The sequence below is a fragment of the Sciurus carolinensis genome, chromosome 3 (genome assembly GCF_902686445.1).
Source record: "Sciurus carolinensis chromosome 3, mSciCar1.2, whole genome shotgun sequence".
Taxonomy (NCBI): domain Eukaryota; kingdom Metazoa; phylum Chordata; class Mammalia; order Rodentia; family Sciuridae; genus Sciurus; species Sciurus carolinensis.
Window position 1 is genome coordinate 25,012,638 of NC_062215.1, and position 16,963 is coordinate 25,029,600.

The 16,963-nt window shown below is 46.5% G+C and overlaps 1 protein-coding gene across 3 annotated transcripts in view; it reads left to right on the top strand.

Annotated features, from left to right (window-relative positions):
• Positions 1-16,737, top strand: part of Igf2bp1 (insulin like growth factor 2 mRNA binding protein 1) — a 39,525-nt gene extending 22,788 nt beyond the window's left edge. The window contains exons 3-15 of one of the 3 annotated variants that reach the window (XM_047545847.1): positions 2,062-2,110; positions 2,561-2,612; positions 5,352-5,415; positions 8,290-8,571; positions 9,365-9,499; positions 10,390-10,512; positions 11,185-11,320; positions 12,549-12,671; positions 13,089-13,208; positions 13,810-13,884; positions 14,554-14,685; positions 14,985-15,098; positions 16,645-16,737. In XM_047545847.1, the coding sequence (XP_047401803.1) occupies positions 2,062-2,110; positions 2,561-2,612; positions 5,352-5,415; positions 8,290-8,571; positions 9,365-9,499; positions 10,390-10,512; positions 11,185-11,320; positions 12,549-12,671; positions 13,089-13,208; positions 13,810-13,884; positions 14,554-14,685; positions 14,985-15,098; positions 16,645-16,737 (1,498 nt within the window). The remainder of the gene's footprint in view (positions 1-2,061; positions 2,111-2,560; positions 2,613-5,351; positions 5,416-8,289; positions 8,572-9,364; positions 9,500-10,389; positions 10,513-11,184; positions 11,321-12,548; positions 12,672-13,088; positions 13,209-13,809; positions 13,885-14,553; positions 14,686-14,984; positions 15,099-16,644) is intronic. The other 2 variants (XM_047545848.1, XM_047545849.1) reach the window with 2 other exon arrangements.
• The last annotated feature ends 226 nt before the right edge of the window (positions 16,738-16,963 follow it).

Consider the following 16,963-nt stretch of genomic DNA (forward strand, 5'->3'; position numbering starts at 1 on the left):
GCCCTCATTGGCTTGAACTCCCAGGCAGACAGTCCCCCCAGCTCCTTGCGCTTCATCCAGAATGGTTCAGTTAAGGGAGGCTCATGGGTCTTGGGCTATCCCTCTTATCCTGTAAAACTATGTCGGTTTTCCTCAATCTTAAAATGATGTAATCATTTATTTCTCCAGTTCCCTGACATTTTGAAAATCATCTATTTGGTCATCAAAAGAGTTGTGTGAGAAATTGCTCGCTCATAAGGGCAGATGTGGGGCTTCCTCTTGTCCAATGAATTGAATCACAGGGTGGCCTGATAGAATCTAAGGAGATGGAACTGCATTTTGTTTCTGATCGTCACTGTTTTGTCTTGCTGTAATGAGGTCAAGTTCATGAACCAGCCAAAGTAGAATGCCACAAAGTTTCTCTTGAACATTTACTCTCCTTTCCCCAAGTTATTTCATTTCAGAAAGGGATGTTCCTTAATGTATTTTGTGGATAAAGACTCCACACTCAAAATTGCAGAACTAGAAGGGGTCTTAGAGACCCTTGTGTTTCCATTTTATATTCAGGGACACTGGGAAACGGTATGAGTACGTCCAAGATAGCCAAGGTGGACACATTTACAATTAGAATTCAGCCCCCTTTCTCCAACTGGACAAGAGCTGACACAGTTCCTGTTGCATATGTCCCCATTGCATATCCAATAGGGTTACTGAGGCCTGAGGCTAAGGGGGTCAATCAGTCAACATCCCAGGAAGGGTCAGTTCAGGGGCTTGAACTGGACTCTGGCGTTATAGTGCAGTTTTCCTTCAGATTGCTAGAATTTTGTCGGACCTTGTCTTTGAACTAAGACTTTATAATCAAGGATATACAAAGACCTAAATGACAATTGACTAACACATCAAGTCAATTTAAATGTCTTAAACTCAGAGATTAGGGTATTGATTGGGGTGATGAGCTGTTGCCCTGGGAATCAACCCAAAACCTGAAAGCTTTCCTCAGGGAAAATGCCATTTTTAAAAAGAGGCATTTGAAAGATGGGAAGGAGAAGGTATAGTTGCCTGGGAGTGGGAACTGGAAGGGACAAGGAGGTCCAGAAGCTGGGAGGTGTGCTGATCACTCCCACCTTAGTATTCACGGATGCATCCATTGTTGCGGGGGAAGTGCTTACAACAGACCTTTTGCTAAGCTCCTTACAAATATTATCTAACACCACCTACCACCTGTGAATAGGTATTATCCCTGCTTTACAGGGGAGGAAACTTGGCCTCAAAGAAGTTAAATAATCTTTTCAAGATCAGTACTAATAAGTGGTTTAAATCCATATCCTTGCCAAGGGCTTAACCAGGTTATTATCTGCTGCAATTTGTTTGCATATATTGTCTCTCCTAGTACCTTGTGAGCACCTCAGGCCAGGCATTTTGTGTTTGGTTCATTGCTGTGCCCCAAGCCTCTTACATAAAGTAGAGCATGAAGTAGGTACTGATTAGATAGTTGTTAGATTAATTAATTTCTCTTATATAGCTTTGCATTGTAGTGCCTGGTTGTGGTAACAGGACATTGAATAAAGTGAGAACGCTAAGTAGTGACAAAGAATAAAGTTATGACTTTTTAAGGGAATTTTGTTGCCTAATTGCTTGCAGCATTTGATTCTGTATTCTTTGTGGTATTTTTTATTTGTTGGTCCCAGGGATTGAACCCGGGGGCACATCACCACTGAGCCACATCCCCAGCCCTTTTTATTTATTTATTTTTGAGAAAGGGTCTTGCTAAATTGATAAGTGTCTCACTAAATTGCTGAGGTTAGGCTTGAACCTATGATCCTCCTGCCTCAGCCTCTAGAGCCTCTGGGTTTACAGGTGTGCACCCCTGTGCCCGGCTGTGGTATTATTGACAATAATTTAGTCTTATTTGGCACCACAAATCCAAATCTCCATTACCAAACAGTTATTCTAAGACATCCGTTTTGGTGAGCAGAAGGTAGGGAGGAAAAAACTGAAACAAAGTTTGGAAACTGCCAGTTCACAGGGTCTTGTTAAAACACCCAGAGCTTTCTCTGACTCCTATTTTCCTTTTAATTTCAGGAGTCGAAAAATCCAGATCCGAAACATTCCACCTCAGCTCCGATGGGAAGTAAGTGTTTTGAGGGAAGCTCTTATTGGGGTGGGGTGAGGTGGTGGAGATGGGGCAGCATGACTGGGTCGACTTGGGTTGAATGGAGGAGTCTCCTGGGTCTGGGGTTGGTTGGGTCTCCTTCATCTTGGATTCTACCTTTTGGACTATCTAAGGCAGGAGGCATTAAGAAGGTGGTGGGAAGGGTGTTCCCTAAACTTGGCGATGGTAAGAGTTGATATAGGGACCCAGTTAGCCAGACGTGCTTCCAAAACAGGCTTTCAGTGCAGAGCTGAAGTACATTCCTGTAAAGACACTCTGGCTGGTGCCGCCATCATTGTTAGTCTAAAAGGTAATAATGCCCAGTCCTCACCTATGGCTCTGCCTGTGCCCTGGAGCTTTTGGGGTAAGTCGTATCCTGGCCTGGGATTCTCAGACTGCCTTCTCACCCACCCCTCTCCATGTTCCTAGGTGCTGGACAGCCTGCTGGCTCAGTATGGTACAGTAGAGAACTGTGAGCAAGGTAAGATGGGTCAGGTGAGAGGTGGTATCTGAGGAGTTGGACCTGCTCTCCTTCCCATTCCATCATCATATCCACCAGGAAGATCCAGATAGAATGGGATAGGCTGGCCTGGGGACTGGGACACCAAGCCCTTGTTTTAGGCTCTACTGCTTCTTCCTGGAACCAGGTGTCTCTTCTGTCTGGTGAGAAGTGAACAAAGTCACTCCTTCCCACCATGGAGTCCTGGGCTCTCAGGAATCAACCAAGGTAGAAATAGACATCAAAGACAGTAGTTTAAGAATGGAAATTGTGCTTTTAACCCAAGAAAATCTGCAGTCCTTTTACTTTATTCATTATCTTTGGGGTGTTCTGGGTTTGAACCCAGGGGCACTTTTACTACCAAGCTGTATCCCACTCCTTTTTTATTTTGAGACTGGGTCTTGCTGAATTCCTGAGACTGGTCTGAGACTTGTGATTCTCCTGCCTCAGCCTCCTGAGTTGCTGGGGTTACAAGCATGTGTCACCATGTCTGACTGGCAGACCTTTTACTTTAAAAAATTTTCAGCTTTCACTGGTGGACTACATCTGTAACCCCACTATCTCCTTGGGAGACTCAGGCAGGAGGATCACAAGTTTGAGGCCAGTCTCATCAATTTAGCAAGGTCTCAAACAACTTAGCGAGACTCTGTCTATAAATAAAAAATAAAAAGGGCTGGAGATGTGACTCAGTGGTAAAGTGTCCCTGGGTTCAATGCCCAGTACTCTGCCTCCAATTTTTTTCTTATTTTTCCACGTTTCTGGGTTGTGACCGAAGTAATTATCTGGTCATTTCTCTTCAGAAGCTCTGACTTTTAGCTACACATGTCTTTGTTCAATTTTATTTTTATTTTATTTTATTTTATTTTTTGGTACCAGGGATTGAAGCTAGGAGTGCTCAACCTCTAAGCCACATGCCTAGCTCTTTTTGTTTTTTTATTTTGAGAATAGACTAAGTTGCTGTGATTGGCCTTGAACTTGTGATCCTCCTGCCTCAGTCTTCCACATATCATGTGCTTGGCTACAGTGGATTTTGGAATACCAACACACTGGGATTGGAGGCGAGTGCCATCACAACTGGCATCTTTAGGTCTTCAGATAGAGAAGATACCACTAGTTTTGGTCCCTTTGAGATTTAAATATTGATTTCTGTATTTGTTGTGGAAAGGGGCAGGCTATAGGTGATTACAAATGATTTGATGGTAAAGCACTTTAAACTTTAAACAGGTTGATTTATGCTCTAAACCTGCAGTTTCTTTGATCATAAATGCTAGGGTAACTTGTTGTCAAGTAGCGTTCACAGTATAGAATAATTAATACGCTATTCCTGTATAAATCAATAGTAACCCTGAGCAGTGGTGTTGCAACCAGAACTCACTGGGGTTGCATTCGGAGTCAAAGCTGGTTTAGTTTGTTCAGGGCCCACCAGGGTTCTGTAAGGAAGGGTGTCAGCCACCTGGAGAGAACAGTATGGAAAATGTTTTGAATCTGTTGGACAGTAGAAAATCCTCTAGTCCGCTCAGATGATCCTGAGGTCTGTTCTGTCTCCCTCTTGAAAACTGCCTCTTCACCTCGCCCTCTTTACTCTGATTTATGTCTATGACACTCTCCACTTTCTAGTATTCTGTACAATTGGCTTCTTCTGCTTACCAGTTCACCTCTCCTGGAATGTACGCTCCATCAATGCAGAGGTCTTGTTGCCTCACTTCTGTTTGTCTGATCATGAAGGATCATTCTTGCAGAATCTCCCTCACCGTTGAGTTGGGAAAGCACTGCTGAAGGCCAGAGGGGTTTAGAGTGATTTGCACTGATGTTCTGTGACCAAGTGCCTATCAGGGATCAGAAGGCAGAGATTTGCATTACCCAGAGCCCCACACAGGGATGAACTGACCCAAAGTCACAAGGCACTAGGAGGTTAATTTTACTAAAGTGAGAAATATGTGTCCCCATGGTTGAATTTTATTATCAGCTGGCCAACCCATTCTCCACGCAATAGGAAAAAGCATGTGTGATCAAAGGAAAACTGAAATATACTTCGATGGGATTCCTGGCCAGTGTCCTGAGGCTAGGATGACCCAATGTGTCTAGTTCACAGCTGAAGTTTAAGGATACTCAAAGCAGGGAATCTTCTCCTGGAAAAAGATGGAGACAGATTCTTTTCCTTTAGGCTCTACAACATCCACTCTTATCAATCCGTGTAGCTGGATATTCATTTGATGAGCATGTCCTTGAGGATTTGCAGGATTCTAGAATCGGTTTGGGTGTTGCCAAATCTCCTCAACCATATCTTTACAGACCTTGAGATGTTTACTTCTGTAAATTGCTAATCTCACTCTCTGTGTTGATTTTTAACTAGTTTAACTAACTTTCCACGGGTAAATTCCTCTCCCAGGTCTAGGTGTGTGTGTGGGGGGGTGGGGGGTGTGTTTGCCATTCTGGATAGTTGCTGATGTGGGGGCCACACCCTTTGTATACCTGCTTTTGGGGTAGCTTGAATGAAGAAATGAAGGAGAACAGGAGTGCAAGAAGGTTCGTTTGAACTTTCCAGTAGCTGTGGTGAAAGGAACCTCAGGCAGAAACTTTACCTTTTGGTGGAGTCTTTCATAACCTCCTGGTAGCCAGCTGGATGCTTTCTTGAGCTCAAAACATGGAAGGCTGGGCTGGGGTTTCATCTGCGGGGCTTGCAGATATCACTGCTCTAACCCTGGCCTGTTGTCTCTGCAGTGAACACCGAGAGTGAGACGGCAGTGGTGAATGTCACCTATTCTAACCGGGAGCAAACCAGGCAGTGAGTACCCTGGCAGTGGGACTTGGGGATCTTTGTGGAGCAGTGGTCATCTGATCCCTCTGCTGGGACAGGACAAGAGGTCTGGGTGAAGGGTACAGCTGTGTGGGGAGTCCCAGGCAGGTTAGACGCTCTGTGTTTTTCAGTATTGACCTAGTCAACCTCAGATTCCCTCCATAGGTCTTCTCAGGGCTTATCTTCGTGTCCTGTGTTTCAGGAATCCCAAAGGTTCTGACACTTCAGGATTGATAGCAAAAATACACTGAAGGGGAGCTGGGGATGTAGCCCAATTGGTAGAGTGCTTGCCTCCAAAGCAGAAGACCCTGGGTTCAGTGCCCTGCACAGCAAGGGAAATACATTGAAGGAAGGGACCTAAAACTCTCCTCAGGGAAGGTGGGAAGTCTGGGAGAAAAGGTTGGCTCTGATAGGTTGTTGGTTCCCAGGGTTATGCAGGATTCCTTGTTGATGGCGACACCAAGTGGTGAATAGCGGAACTGCTGGATTCAAAAGACTAGCAGTGATGTCCCACTAGACATTTTTTAAGAATACATTTTTAATTTTGATTCATTTATTTTTATGTGGTGCTGAGGAGCAAACTCAGTGCCTCACGCATGCCAGAAAGGCACTCTACCACTGAGCTACACCTTCAGTCCTTCCACCAGACACTTTTTGGTAGTGATAGTCAGGAGCCTGCCTAGTTGAAGCTTCTGTAGTATTCTTTCTGTTCCATCACAACACAATTTCTAGTTCTTTAGCATGGTTGAGCAGTTATGCTTCTCAACCACTAGCACAGATTGCACATTAAAAAACAAACAATCAAAAAACTGCTAACAAGCTGTGGTTTTATGTATCACGATGGAGGAGGCTGTTTCTTGGGGTACATTTTTACCAGAAAATCACATAAACCATTCAAAAGAGTTGTATTTTCTAGTCAGTGTCAGAACCCACTTTTCTATTTGTCAAGAATGCCCTCCTGAAAACCCCGGGGTCAAGATGGGTTTTTTGGTTTTGCTTTTTAATATTCTGAACTCTTAATATACTTAGGGTAAGCATCTTCATTACAGATTGACATAAAAATGTGGTTTCTACTAATGGTTATTTGTTTTGGTTGTTCTAATTAGTTATACATGACAGTAGAATGCATTTTGACACATCATACAAATGGAGTCTGACCTCTCATTCTTCTGGTTGTACAAGATGCAGCATCATACCAGGTTGCATATTTTGCACATTGTCTATATTGGCATTTGATCCTATTGCTTTGCTACTTTTTTTTTTTTTTTTTTTTTGCTGCCTCAACATGCTGCCTCCTCAATCTAGTGATACTTTATACGTAGAGTCCCACCAGGTCAAGTACCTATTATTTTTTTCCTTTTAGACGTGTGCTCTCTGGGCTAGCCGTTCTACTCCCTCTGACCATCCAGGCACTTCTTCATGGCTTTACAGATCACATCGAGGCTTGCTCACTTACCTTTCTAATCAGTGCCAGCCTTGAGTTTGGATGATTCTCATCCCTTCCCTTCAATCTGATACTGCCCTGTTTTACAGACCTCATATACGTAGGCTCCAATTTCCAATTCATTCCTATCACCAATTCCTGCTTCTTTCCCATGGAGTTTCCTTAACTACGGAAGGTGCCAGACTTACTTGGTGTAAAAACAAACCCCTTATTTTATCATGTGCTTTCACATGCATATTGTAGGATATACAATTTTGACTGACATAAGCTAGTACTAAATTCATTGTGGGGAAATGCAAGAGACCGAAAATAACCATGAGAGTCTTGAACTTGAACTCACAGATATTAAAATTTACTTCAAAGCTGCAATAATTAAATCAATGAGTTATGGGACCGAGAATAGACATAGATCAATGTAATATAGAAGTAAACCTTTAGGTTGAGAATCAAACAGTGTTAACTAGTCTTTATGAAGAATAGTACCAGGGTAATTTGATATGCATAGACAAAAAGATGAATTTGGAACCTAACTTGGCACTTTACATACAAATTAATTCTGAATGGGTCAATGACCTCTAAAGGTCAAAGATGTAAGATAGGCAGGGCAGGCAACAACTTCCACTTTGCAGCTGCTGAGTCTTAGTTCTAGGCTAGGTTGGGTGCAGACTGGGTTATAAATTACTTAGTGCACAAACTAGTGGTGTCTTAACTCAGTTGAGTATCTTCACTTAACTCATTGGGGGTATGCCAGGACAGGATTAACACATTTCAATCCTTGGCTTCAAAATCTGTAGTATTAAGATTTTGTAGTAGTTAGTGCTTGGGTTCTTCATCCTCTGGTAGGAATACCATCTAGAAAGTGCAGGTGTTAGCTTTGTCAAGCCTCTTCAGGTATGTGGTTCTTCAAGTAACTGTGGATTTCTTCTTCTTCTTCTTTTTTTTAAATAATTTTATTAGTTGTTGATGAAGCTTTATTTATTTATATGTGGCGCTGAGAATCGAACCCAGTGCCTCACACGTGCTAGGCAAGTGCTCTACCACCGAGCCACAACCCCAGCCCCAACTGTGGACTTCTTTAGATCTGTGGCTTGGTTTTCCTTCTCAGCCCAGCAGCACCATGTGCTTCTCATTGCACTGGATGCCACTTCTCTGCTCTAAATGGAAGGCCTTTGTGAACAATAATCCCAACTAAATGTCATCAGGCATCTCTATATTTCTTTTCTTTTCCTTTGGTGTCTTATACCAGGTAGGCTGGAACGTTCTCTTAAAGAGTAGTTGGGGGTGATGGGCAGTGGTTACTTCCCTTTCCTCAGTGTGTGTTCCTCACTGTAACTGGGTGGAATGCTTTTGCACAAGGAGGGTTCCTAATATGATTGGCATAGGTTGGAGTGACTAATGGATTTTCCCTCTGTTCCCAGAGCCATCATGAAGCTGAACGGCCACCAGCTGGAGAACCATGCCCTGAAAGTCTCTTACATTCCTGATGAGCAGATAGCTCAGGGTCCTGAGAATGGGCGCCGTGGAGGCTTTGGCTCTCGGGGTCAGCCCCGCCAGGGCTCACCTGTGGCAACAGGGGCCCCAGCCAAGCAGCAGCAGGTGGACATCCCCCTTCGGCTCCTGGTGCCCACTCAGTATGTGGGCGCCATCATCGGCAAGGAGGGTGCCACAATCCGTAACATCACAAAACAAACCCAGTCCAAGTGAGTCTGGTTGCTGGGGAAGGAGGCTGGGTGCAAGGGAACCTGCTCTTGCCTAGGGAGGCCTCCTGGAGATACATTGGGGCATCAAGATTTACTCTTCAGAAAAGTGCTTAGGATACTCGGGGTCGCTGCTTCCTATCCTGTCTCCTGGGTGGTGGTGGGCAGGTGGCAGGGGAGGAGGAGTCTGGGGTACACCATTGGTGGCAGTGACTGACCAGGGTTCTGTTCTATAAAGTTTAACAGACAGTCTCAAGCAAATGCAGGTGTGGTAACTCAGCCACTCTTTCATGCTGTATGCCTTAGTGACCACTTGGTGGTGACCACAGGGCTAGTCACCCTGACCAAAGTTAGAGTCCTCTGTCACGGGTCATAATTATGCCCCATCTCATATTCACGCCTTTTCTCTAATCTTTGTGACTGATCAGTGTGCTCTGTGGGAAAGAACAGGTCACATTATTCCCTTATTCATAATAAATCCTGTCATTACTTATTTTTCGTTGGTACATTGTATCTTCCTATCATTGCTTCAAGGGGAAATGCAGTTTTACAGGCCTGATCTGGTCATCCGTGCCCTGGCATCAGTGTTGAAGGTTTTATTCTTGTCCCGACCTACCTGCTGACAGAGTCAGAGTAATAGCCTGACCACATTGCCCTGGCCCTACTCACTTCTGGACCTGACTGGCCTTTTTGGAAGAAGAGTGGGTTCTATGCTTTTGATGGATTGAGAGGCGAGGGAGCCTGAGGACTAGTGTCACTGGGGACAACTAATTGGTTTTGTTCTTGTGGTCCTCAGGATAGATGTACACAGGAAGGAAAATGCAGGTGCCGCCGAAAAGGCCATCAGCGTCCACTCGACCCCTGAGGGCTGCTCCTCTGCCTGTAAGATGATTCTGGAGATTATGCATAAGGAGGCAAAGGACACCAAAACGTAAGGCCCCGGCTTTTCACAGCTTCAGGGAATGCTACCCTACTCCTGCTCACACACACACACACACACACTTCCTTGTCCCCATAACTTTTTGTGTGGTGCTGGGGAAGAACCCAGGGAAGGCCTCACAAATGTCAGACTGGTGCTCTGTCAGAGTTACATCCTTGGCCTCCACCAATACATTTTCTTTTTTTTAAATTTGTATCAGGAATTGAACTCAGGGGCACACTTAGCCACCAAGCCACATCCCTAACCTCCCGCTTTTAAAATTTTTAAATTTTGAGACATGGTCTTGCTAGTTAGTTTAGGACCTCAGTAAATTCCCGAGGCTGAACTTGAACTTGGGATGGGATCCTCCTGCCCAACTGCTGGGGTTATAGGCGTGCAACACGCTTGGCTCTTCTCTATTGTATTTTGAGACATGGTCTTACTATGTTGCCCAGGCTACACGTGAATTTGTGGACTCAAGTAATTCTCCTGCCTCTGCCTTCTGAGTAACCCGGATTATAGGCTGGTGCCACCATACCTGTCTTAATGATATCTATTTTTGAAGTACACAGTTTAATGAGTTTATTATTTGCATCTGGTACCTATTGAAGCCATAATCCGTTCAAGTAAAGCCATTGCCTCTGAGTTCCCTTGCCCCTTGGCTCTCTGTCCTCCTCTTCTAGTCATAAGCAATCGCTGTCCTGCTGACTTGTGTAACCTTCCAACACTTTTTGTCTTGTGACTTGTCGTAGAAACCCCAAACTCTTGGGGCTGGGGATATGGCTCAGTCAGTAGAGTGCTTGCCTTGCAAGCACAAGGCCTGGGTTCGATCCCCAGCACCACAAAAAAAAAAAAAAAAAAAGAAACCACAAACTCTTGTCCTCTGCTTGCTTCTTCCCCAGGGCTGATGAAGTCCCCCTAAAGATCTTGGCCCATAATAACTTCGTGGGACGTCTCATTGGCAAGGAAGGGCGGAACCTGAAGAAAGTGGAGCAGGACACAGAGACGAAAATCACCATCTCCTCGTAAGGCACTGCCCCACATCCCTGTTTATGGGGAGGCAGTGGTAAAGCTAATTTTCTCGAGCTCGTCCACCGCCACAGTCAGGCGCGGTTGTCTCCATGTCCTCTTCCCACCATATCCTGGCTCTCTTCCTCTGCATCTCATTGAGAGCCCACTGCTAGGAAATGGGGCTTCAGGCCTGACTGCCACCATATATGTGTGTGGTGGGCGACTCCTGGAAGAACCAGTTAAGGGGGTGGATTAGCTTTGTGCAAGGACCACGACTCCTTATTCCTCTAGTTACTAGCCTGTGGGCAGTGTAACTGTTTTCTTCTAAAAATATGATTGCCTCGAGCCATCCTGGAGACTTGATAAGCGGGAGCCAGGCTCCAGGCTTGGCTGGGGTTGGCCGGTGACTGGAAGCTGCGTAGGATTGGCTCTGCTCTGATAGAGGGGTATGGGTTGAGTAATCTCATCTCCCTGGACACATCTCTCTCCTCTCTCTCTCTCTCTCTCTCTCTCTCTGACCTGGTTACATAATTAGGGGCCCGAAGGCTGGAGATGGAGAATTATTTGCCATAAGTTCCACAGATTACAGAATGGGGGACCTGGGACTTGGCTGGTTTCTGGGCCTCATTCCCATCCAGGCCCTGGGCTGCCAGTGAAAGCTTGAGGCCCCTCTGTTCTTTGTCCAGGTTGCAGGACCTCACCCTCTACAACCCGGAGCGGACCATCACCGTCAAGGGGGCCATTGAGAACTGCTGCAGGGCGGAGCAGGAAATCATGAAGAAAGTTCGGGAGGCCTACGAGAATGATGTGGCGGCTATGAGCGTGAGTGCTAGGCTGTGCCCCTTTGGGTCCCCTTTCCTGGCCATGGACAGGAAGGTGATGGTCACATGCACCCTGTGCCGTATGGCCGTGGAGCATCTTTATGCTTTTGGACAGCAATTCATCAGAAATAACTTTTTTTTTTTTCTTTCTGCAATGCTAAAATGGAACCCCGGCTCCTTGCTCATCCTAGGCAAGCACTCTACTGTTGAGCTATATCCCCAGCCCCAGAAATGAACTTTTTAAGCACATGTAATTAACAGGGGCTTTTCTGGGTCCTAGGTTGGTGTGGGTCGTCCAGTCTTGGGTGTCATAGATTCCTAGTTGAGATTCAATCTTGGGCTTGGAGGCTGTGATCCTCCTGTAAACTTTGTGGTCATGTGCACTTTAGTGGAGAGGAGGGTTCGTCATTTTCATCTGGTTTTTTAACAACAGTCAGATGCAGTGGCCTGTAATCCCAGTGTCTCAGGAGGCTGAGGTGGGAGGGTTGCAGGTTTGAGACCAGCTTCAGCAACTTAGGGAGGCCCTAAGCAACTTAGCGAGACCCTACCTCAAAATTCAGAAAGGGAGGTGCTGGAGGCTGTAGCTCCATGGTACAGTGCTTGCCTCGCACGTGTGAGGCACTGGGTTTGATCCATGGCACCACATTAAATTAAGATGTTGTGTCCACATGCAACTAGAAAAATATTAAAAAAAAAAAAAAAAAAAAATTTGAAAAGGGAGCTGGGGATGTTGCACCGTGGTTAATCGCACCTGGGTTAAATCCCCAGTACAAAGAAAGAAGGAAAAGAAAAGGTGGGTGAAGTGAAGTTGGTACAGGACGAGAGATTCAGAACCACTGAGTTCTGGAAGTTGAAGGGAGCGCGCTCTTCCTGTGCTCATAGAGGAGCATGAGATTACTGCATTATGAACCTGGTCTGTCTCCATTGGAGTGGAAGGAATTTCCAGAGAGGAAGGGCCTCTGACGTACAGGGCGGGTTAGTTCTTTGGGTCAGAGGTGCTAGTGCTTACTCCAATGAGGAAATTATGTCACCCAAAACTCCACACCCATGTAGTGTGTGAGGATAGGAAAACCACAAGGTCAGGCAGGTTTTTATGCAAAAGCATGCAGTTCTCATGGTTTGGGTCCACTTCCTCGGAGTTGTTTGACTTTTCAGCCAGGGCCACGCACACAAGGGACTACCGGGCTCTGTCAGGATGAGCTGACTTGCTCCTCACTCTTCTTCCCCAGTTACAGTCTCACCTGATCCCTGGCCTCAACCTGGCGGCTGTGGGTCTTTTCCCAGCCTCCTCCAGTGCGGTCCCGCCACCTCCCAGCAGCGTTACTGGGGCTGCTCCCTACAGCTCCTTTATGGTAGGTGGAAGGTTTTAATCTCAGGGGACCCCAGTCTTGTGGGTGGTCTTCCTTAAGGGATCCAACTCCCTGTGCTTAGGAAGTTGGGCAGGGAGAGGGATGGGAGGTCTGTGAGATGGTCCTCCTCTGCATTGCTCCAACCTTGGGCTCTGACTCCAGAATGCCAGCTGTGCAGAGCCCATCAGAGCATGCTGCCCTGGTGCCCGCAGCTCTTTCCCTCACTCTTGCTCAGCTTCTTCCCTTTGGCCCTGCTGGGCTTAGGAAGAGCTAAAGGGCTCACGCATCTATCACCAGCACAGGGTGCAGTGGGGTACCTGCACTTCCTCTTCCTCTAGGCTGCAAGGCAGGGAGGGGAGTGGAGGGGCTCCTGGGCCCTGCTCTCAGTCAGGCCCTTGGTAAGAAGCCCCTGTCCCACAGCAGGCTCCAGAGCAGGAGATGGTGCAGGTGTTCATTCCCGCCCAGGCGGTGGGTGCCATCATCGGCAAGAAGGGGCAGCACATCAAGCAACTCTCCAGATTTGCCAGTGCCTCCATCAAGGTGATTTGCTCTGTGTTTCTCCAGACCTGGGATGTTTGTTCCAGATTTGTATGGTATGCTTTGTATGCTTTAGAGAAATCTGCATCTCAAGTTAAGGACCTTCCCTGCCCTGGGACTGCAATCTTCTTTTGCTATGGACTGTGCCTTTAGTGCTTCTGGGTTTTCAGCTGAATCAGCGGCAGCACTGCAGTGTGGAAAGAGCTTGGGTCCTGCCACTGACTGCTTTGGGTTCTAGGTCCAGCCCCACCCTGTTGCCCCACTGATCCACATGACCTGAGCCCCACTTTCCTCAAGAGTACACAAGGAAACCATGCTAGCTAGAGTGTACCTCACCTGTGTCTCTGCTTCTCAGCAGTTTCCAGTGAAACCCCTCCAGTGGGGAGGGTCAGGGACACCCTACTGAGCAAATGTCACCAAAGCAGGACCTCATAGCATTCATCACAGGTTGGGTGCACTGGAGCAGTGACTTGGGCTTCAGGGTCTTTGTTTTTCCCTCTCCTAGTCCTCAGGTTGGACAGTGGAAGCGAGTGTGGTAGGAAGGGACCTGTAGGGTATGGAGATGGCAGGTGGACCCCTCTTTGACCAGATGTTTGCTTTGTAGATCGCTCCACCGGAAACACCTGACTCCAAAGTTCGAATGGTTATCATCACCGGACCCCCAGAGGCCCAATTCAAGGTTTTGATTTATATTGTTTTTCCAAACTGATTAACAGGGAAATTGAGGTTGGGAACTTCTTGTGTGCAGGAGAAAGACTGGGGCAGCTTCTGCTAGGATCACATTCTTGTCACGTCTTTTGGCCTTTCCAGAAGGATGCAATGTTGCTTTCAAAGTGGCATTGAACTTACTTTCTGTTGATTACTACTTTCCTCTTCACTTCCTGAAGGTTCACATAGGAATAAGAGAGTGAACGAAATCTGGTCTTTGCACTGATGCCAGTTCCCGTATGTCCACCATAACCATAGGTTGTTGAGCATGTGATTAGGCTGCCAAAGATAATGATTAACTTAAACTGACCTACGTGAGGATGGAGACCTGGGACAGCTTTCTAGCCCTTGGGGTGTCCTGCAGGGCTACCCTCTTCTTGACTTGATTTTAGGGCCTTGACATGCTCACCTTGCCACATCCAAATAAATGCAATCACCCTAGATCCCATAGATCTGGTTTGGAACTTTTGAGTTAGGAGCCTTCTGGAAGTATTTATTTGCCCAGAGGGACCTTTCACATCACCTGCCATAGACCCGAAAAGGACGGACTGGAATGTGGGGGTCACCTTGGTGTTCACCACTCTTTCCTTTTGCCACAGATAATATGAACCACTGATTAACAATGACCCCCTCTCCCCAGGCTCAGGGAAGGATCTATGGCAAACTCAAAGAGGAGAACTTCTTTGGTCCCAAGGAGGAAGTAAAGCTGGAGACTCATATACGGGTGCCAGCCTCGGCTGCTGGCCGAGTCATTGGCAAAGGTGGCAAAACGGTAAGCCCCGAGGGGCCAGGTTGAAGGCTTTGGGCCTTGGGGTCCAAACCCAGCAGGGCCACTCTGGCCTCCTGTTCAACTGTCTGCTCCATTTGCCCTTCTGCTTGATTCTGTTTCCCCAAGTTCAGTGCCTGACTCTCCCTAACTGTTGCCCACCTCTTGTCTCTTGCTCCAGTCCCACCCATGTTCCTGTGTTGTGTGTGAGTGTGAGTGTGTGTGGTGCTGGTGATGGAACCCGGGGTTTTGTGCATGCTAGGCAAGTGCTATAGCATCCTGAGCTCCTTTCTGGTCATCCCCAGGTGAATGAACTGCAGAACTTGACAGCAGCTGAGGTGGTGGTGCCAAGAGACCAGACCCCGGATGAGAACGACCAAGTCATTGTTAAGATCATCGGGCATTTCTATGCTAGCCAGGTACATCTGGTGCTTCCCCCATCTCAGGAGGGCTGCAGGGGCCAGGAGCAGAGAAATGATATCCAGGTCAACCTCTATTATTCTATTCTGTTATTATACATTATATATGAGTAATCTTCCCAGTTATCTAACCTTAGTCTTTCCCTGCCCCTTTTACACTGGACATTAAAAGGAAGTTGGAGTTAACAGTGCCACGTCTTATCCATGGAATAATGAGAAAGGCCAGTCTTAACACCCTGGATTGTTTTCAAAAGCAGTTCCTTTGCCTGTCCCAGAATGACCACTTCCCTGATTCCTGTTCTTCCACCCTCCCACACCCTTTCGGAGCGCCTTATCCTTCCCCTTCCCTGGGCTGCGGTTGACTCAAGAGTCTGGGAAACAAGACCAATCTCAGGTTCCGATTTTACTGAGCTTCAACAAGGCAAGGAAAAGGGTGACTGACAGAGCAGTTGTAAAATCTTAAATGCTCTACATACTAGTACTGAGAGCTGGGACTCTGAGACTGTTGAACACAGTTCCTTCTGTTTATCATCAGCAGGCTGTGGCAATCCAGGGTGAAACCGTCCCCTGAGCTCTCAGCATTGTTGCTGCAGCACAGCATTGAAAACTTGGGAACTTTTTGAGTTCATTGCCCACATAGTCTCTGTATTACCTGGCATTAGCAGCATACTGTAATCCTGGGATATCAGTAAGAACCATAGGAATAATAGTTACCGTTTGTGGGTACTTATGATACACACCCAGCATTGTTTCACAGGGCTTTTGTATATTAAATTTTTTTTTTTTTTGGTGGTGCTGGGGATTGAACCCAGGGCCTTGTGCTTGCGAGGCAAGCACTCTACCAACTGAGCTATAGCCCCAGCCCTATATTAACTAATTTAATCCCGATAACAACCTCATTTTACCAACAAGGAAATGAGGGTAGTAGTAGATCTACCACTACTGGCTAGGTTTTATTAAATATTACAGCAGCATGAGGATTAAATGAAATACTTAAAAGCATCAGGCGAGTTCTGATCAGAACTCCTAACTGTTGAATTCCAGCTTCTTTCCTGAACCTAGACCCACTTTCTCTTTAACCAAGAAACCAAGCATTCAGTTTATAGAAAGGAATATTCAGATACATTGGTAGAACTTTTTTTTTTTTTAACACCACATCTGGGAACGTTGTCCCCCTCCCTTTGGCATGCTGTGAGTATTGGATTTATGATGGTGTCTCCTAATTTATGATTCTAGGGCACCATGGAATATACTTCTGGGTAGAAGCTTAAGTTTTCCCATTTCTAGGTTCACTATCATGGCAAAGTGTTAACTTCGTTAAGTTTTAAATGCTGATTAATGAGTTTTCGCTATGTCTCCTCCCTTCTGTGCTCACCCTCTCCAACTCTGCTTACTTTCCGTTTTGCCTAGAGGAGTTTCAGAGTGCACTTGGAGGCAGAGAAACTTAAAGTCATCCAGATCCTCAGTTTTCTGCTAAATATTCTGAGTCCTGGACCCTCCCTCCTTGGAGGTCCTCACCCTACCCACTTGCCCTTTCTTGCTGCAGATGGCTCAGCGGAAGATTCGAGACATCCTGGCCCAGGTTAAGCAGCAGCACCAGAAGGGACAGAGCAACCAAGCCCAAGCACGGAGGAAGTGACCCGCGCCTTCCAGTCCCATTGACTGCAGGACACCGGGCAGAACTGGGGAGTGCGCTCTTCCCGCAGGCCTGAGAATGAGTGGGAATCAGGGACCCCAGGGCTGGACTGGAGATCAGGTTTGCCCACTTGCTTAAGAAAGATGTTCTGGTGAGGAACCCTGATCTCTCGGTGCCAAATCCCTGACCGATCGGCCCAACCAGGCCCACCCTTTGGGGTGTCACCACT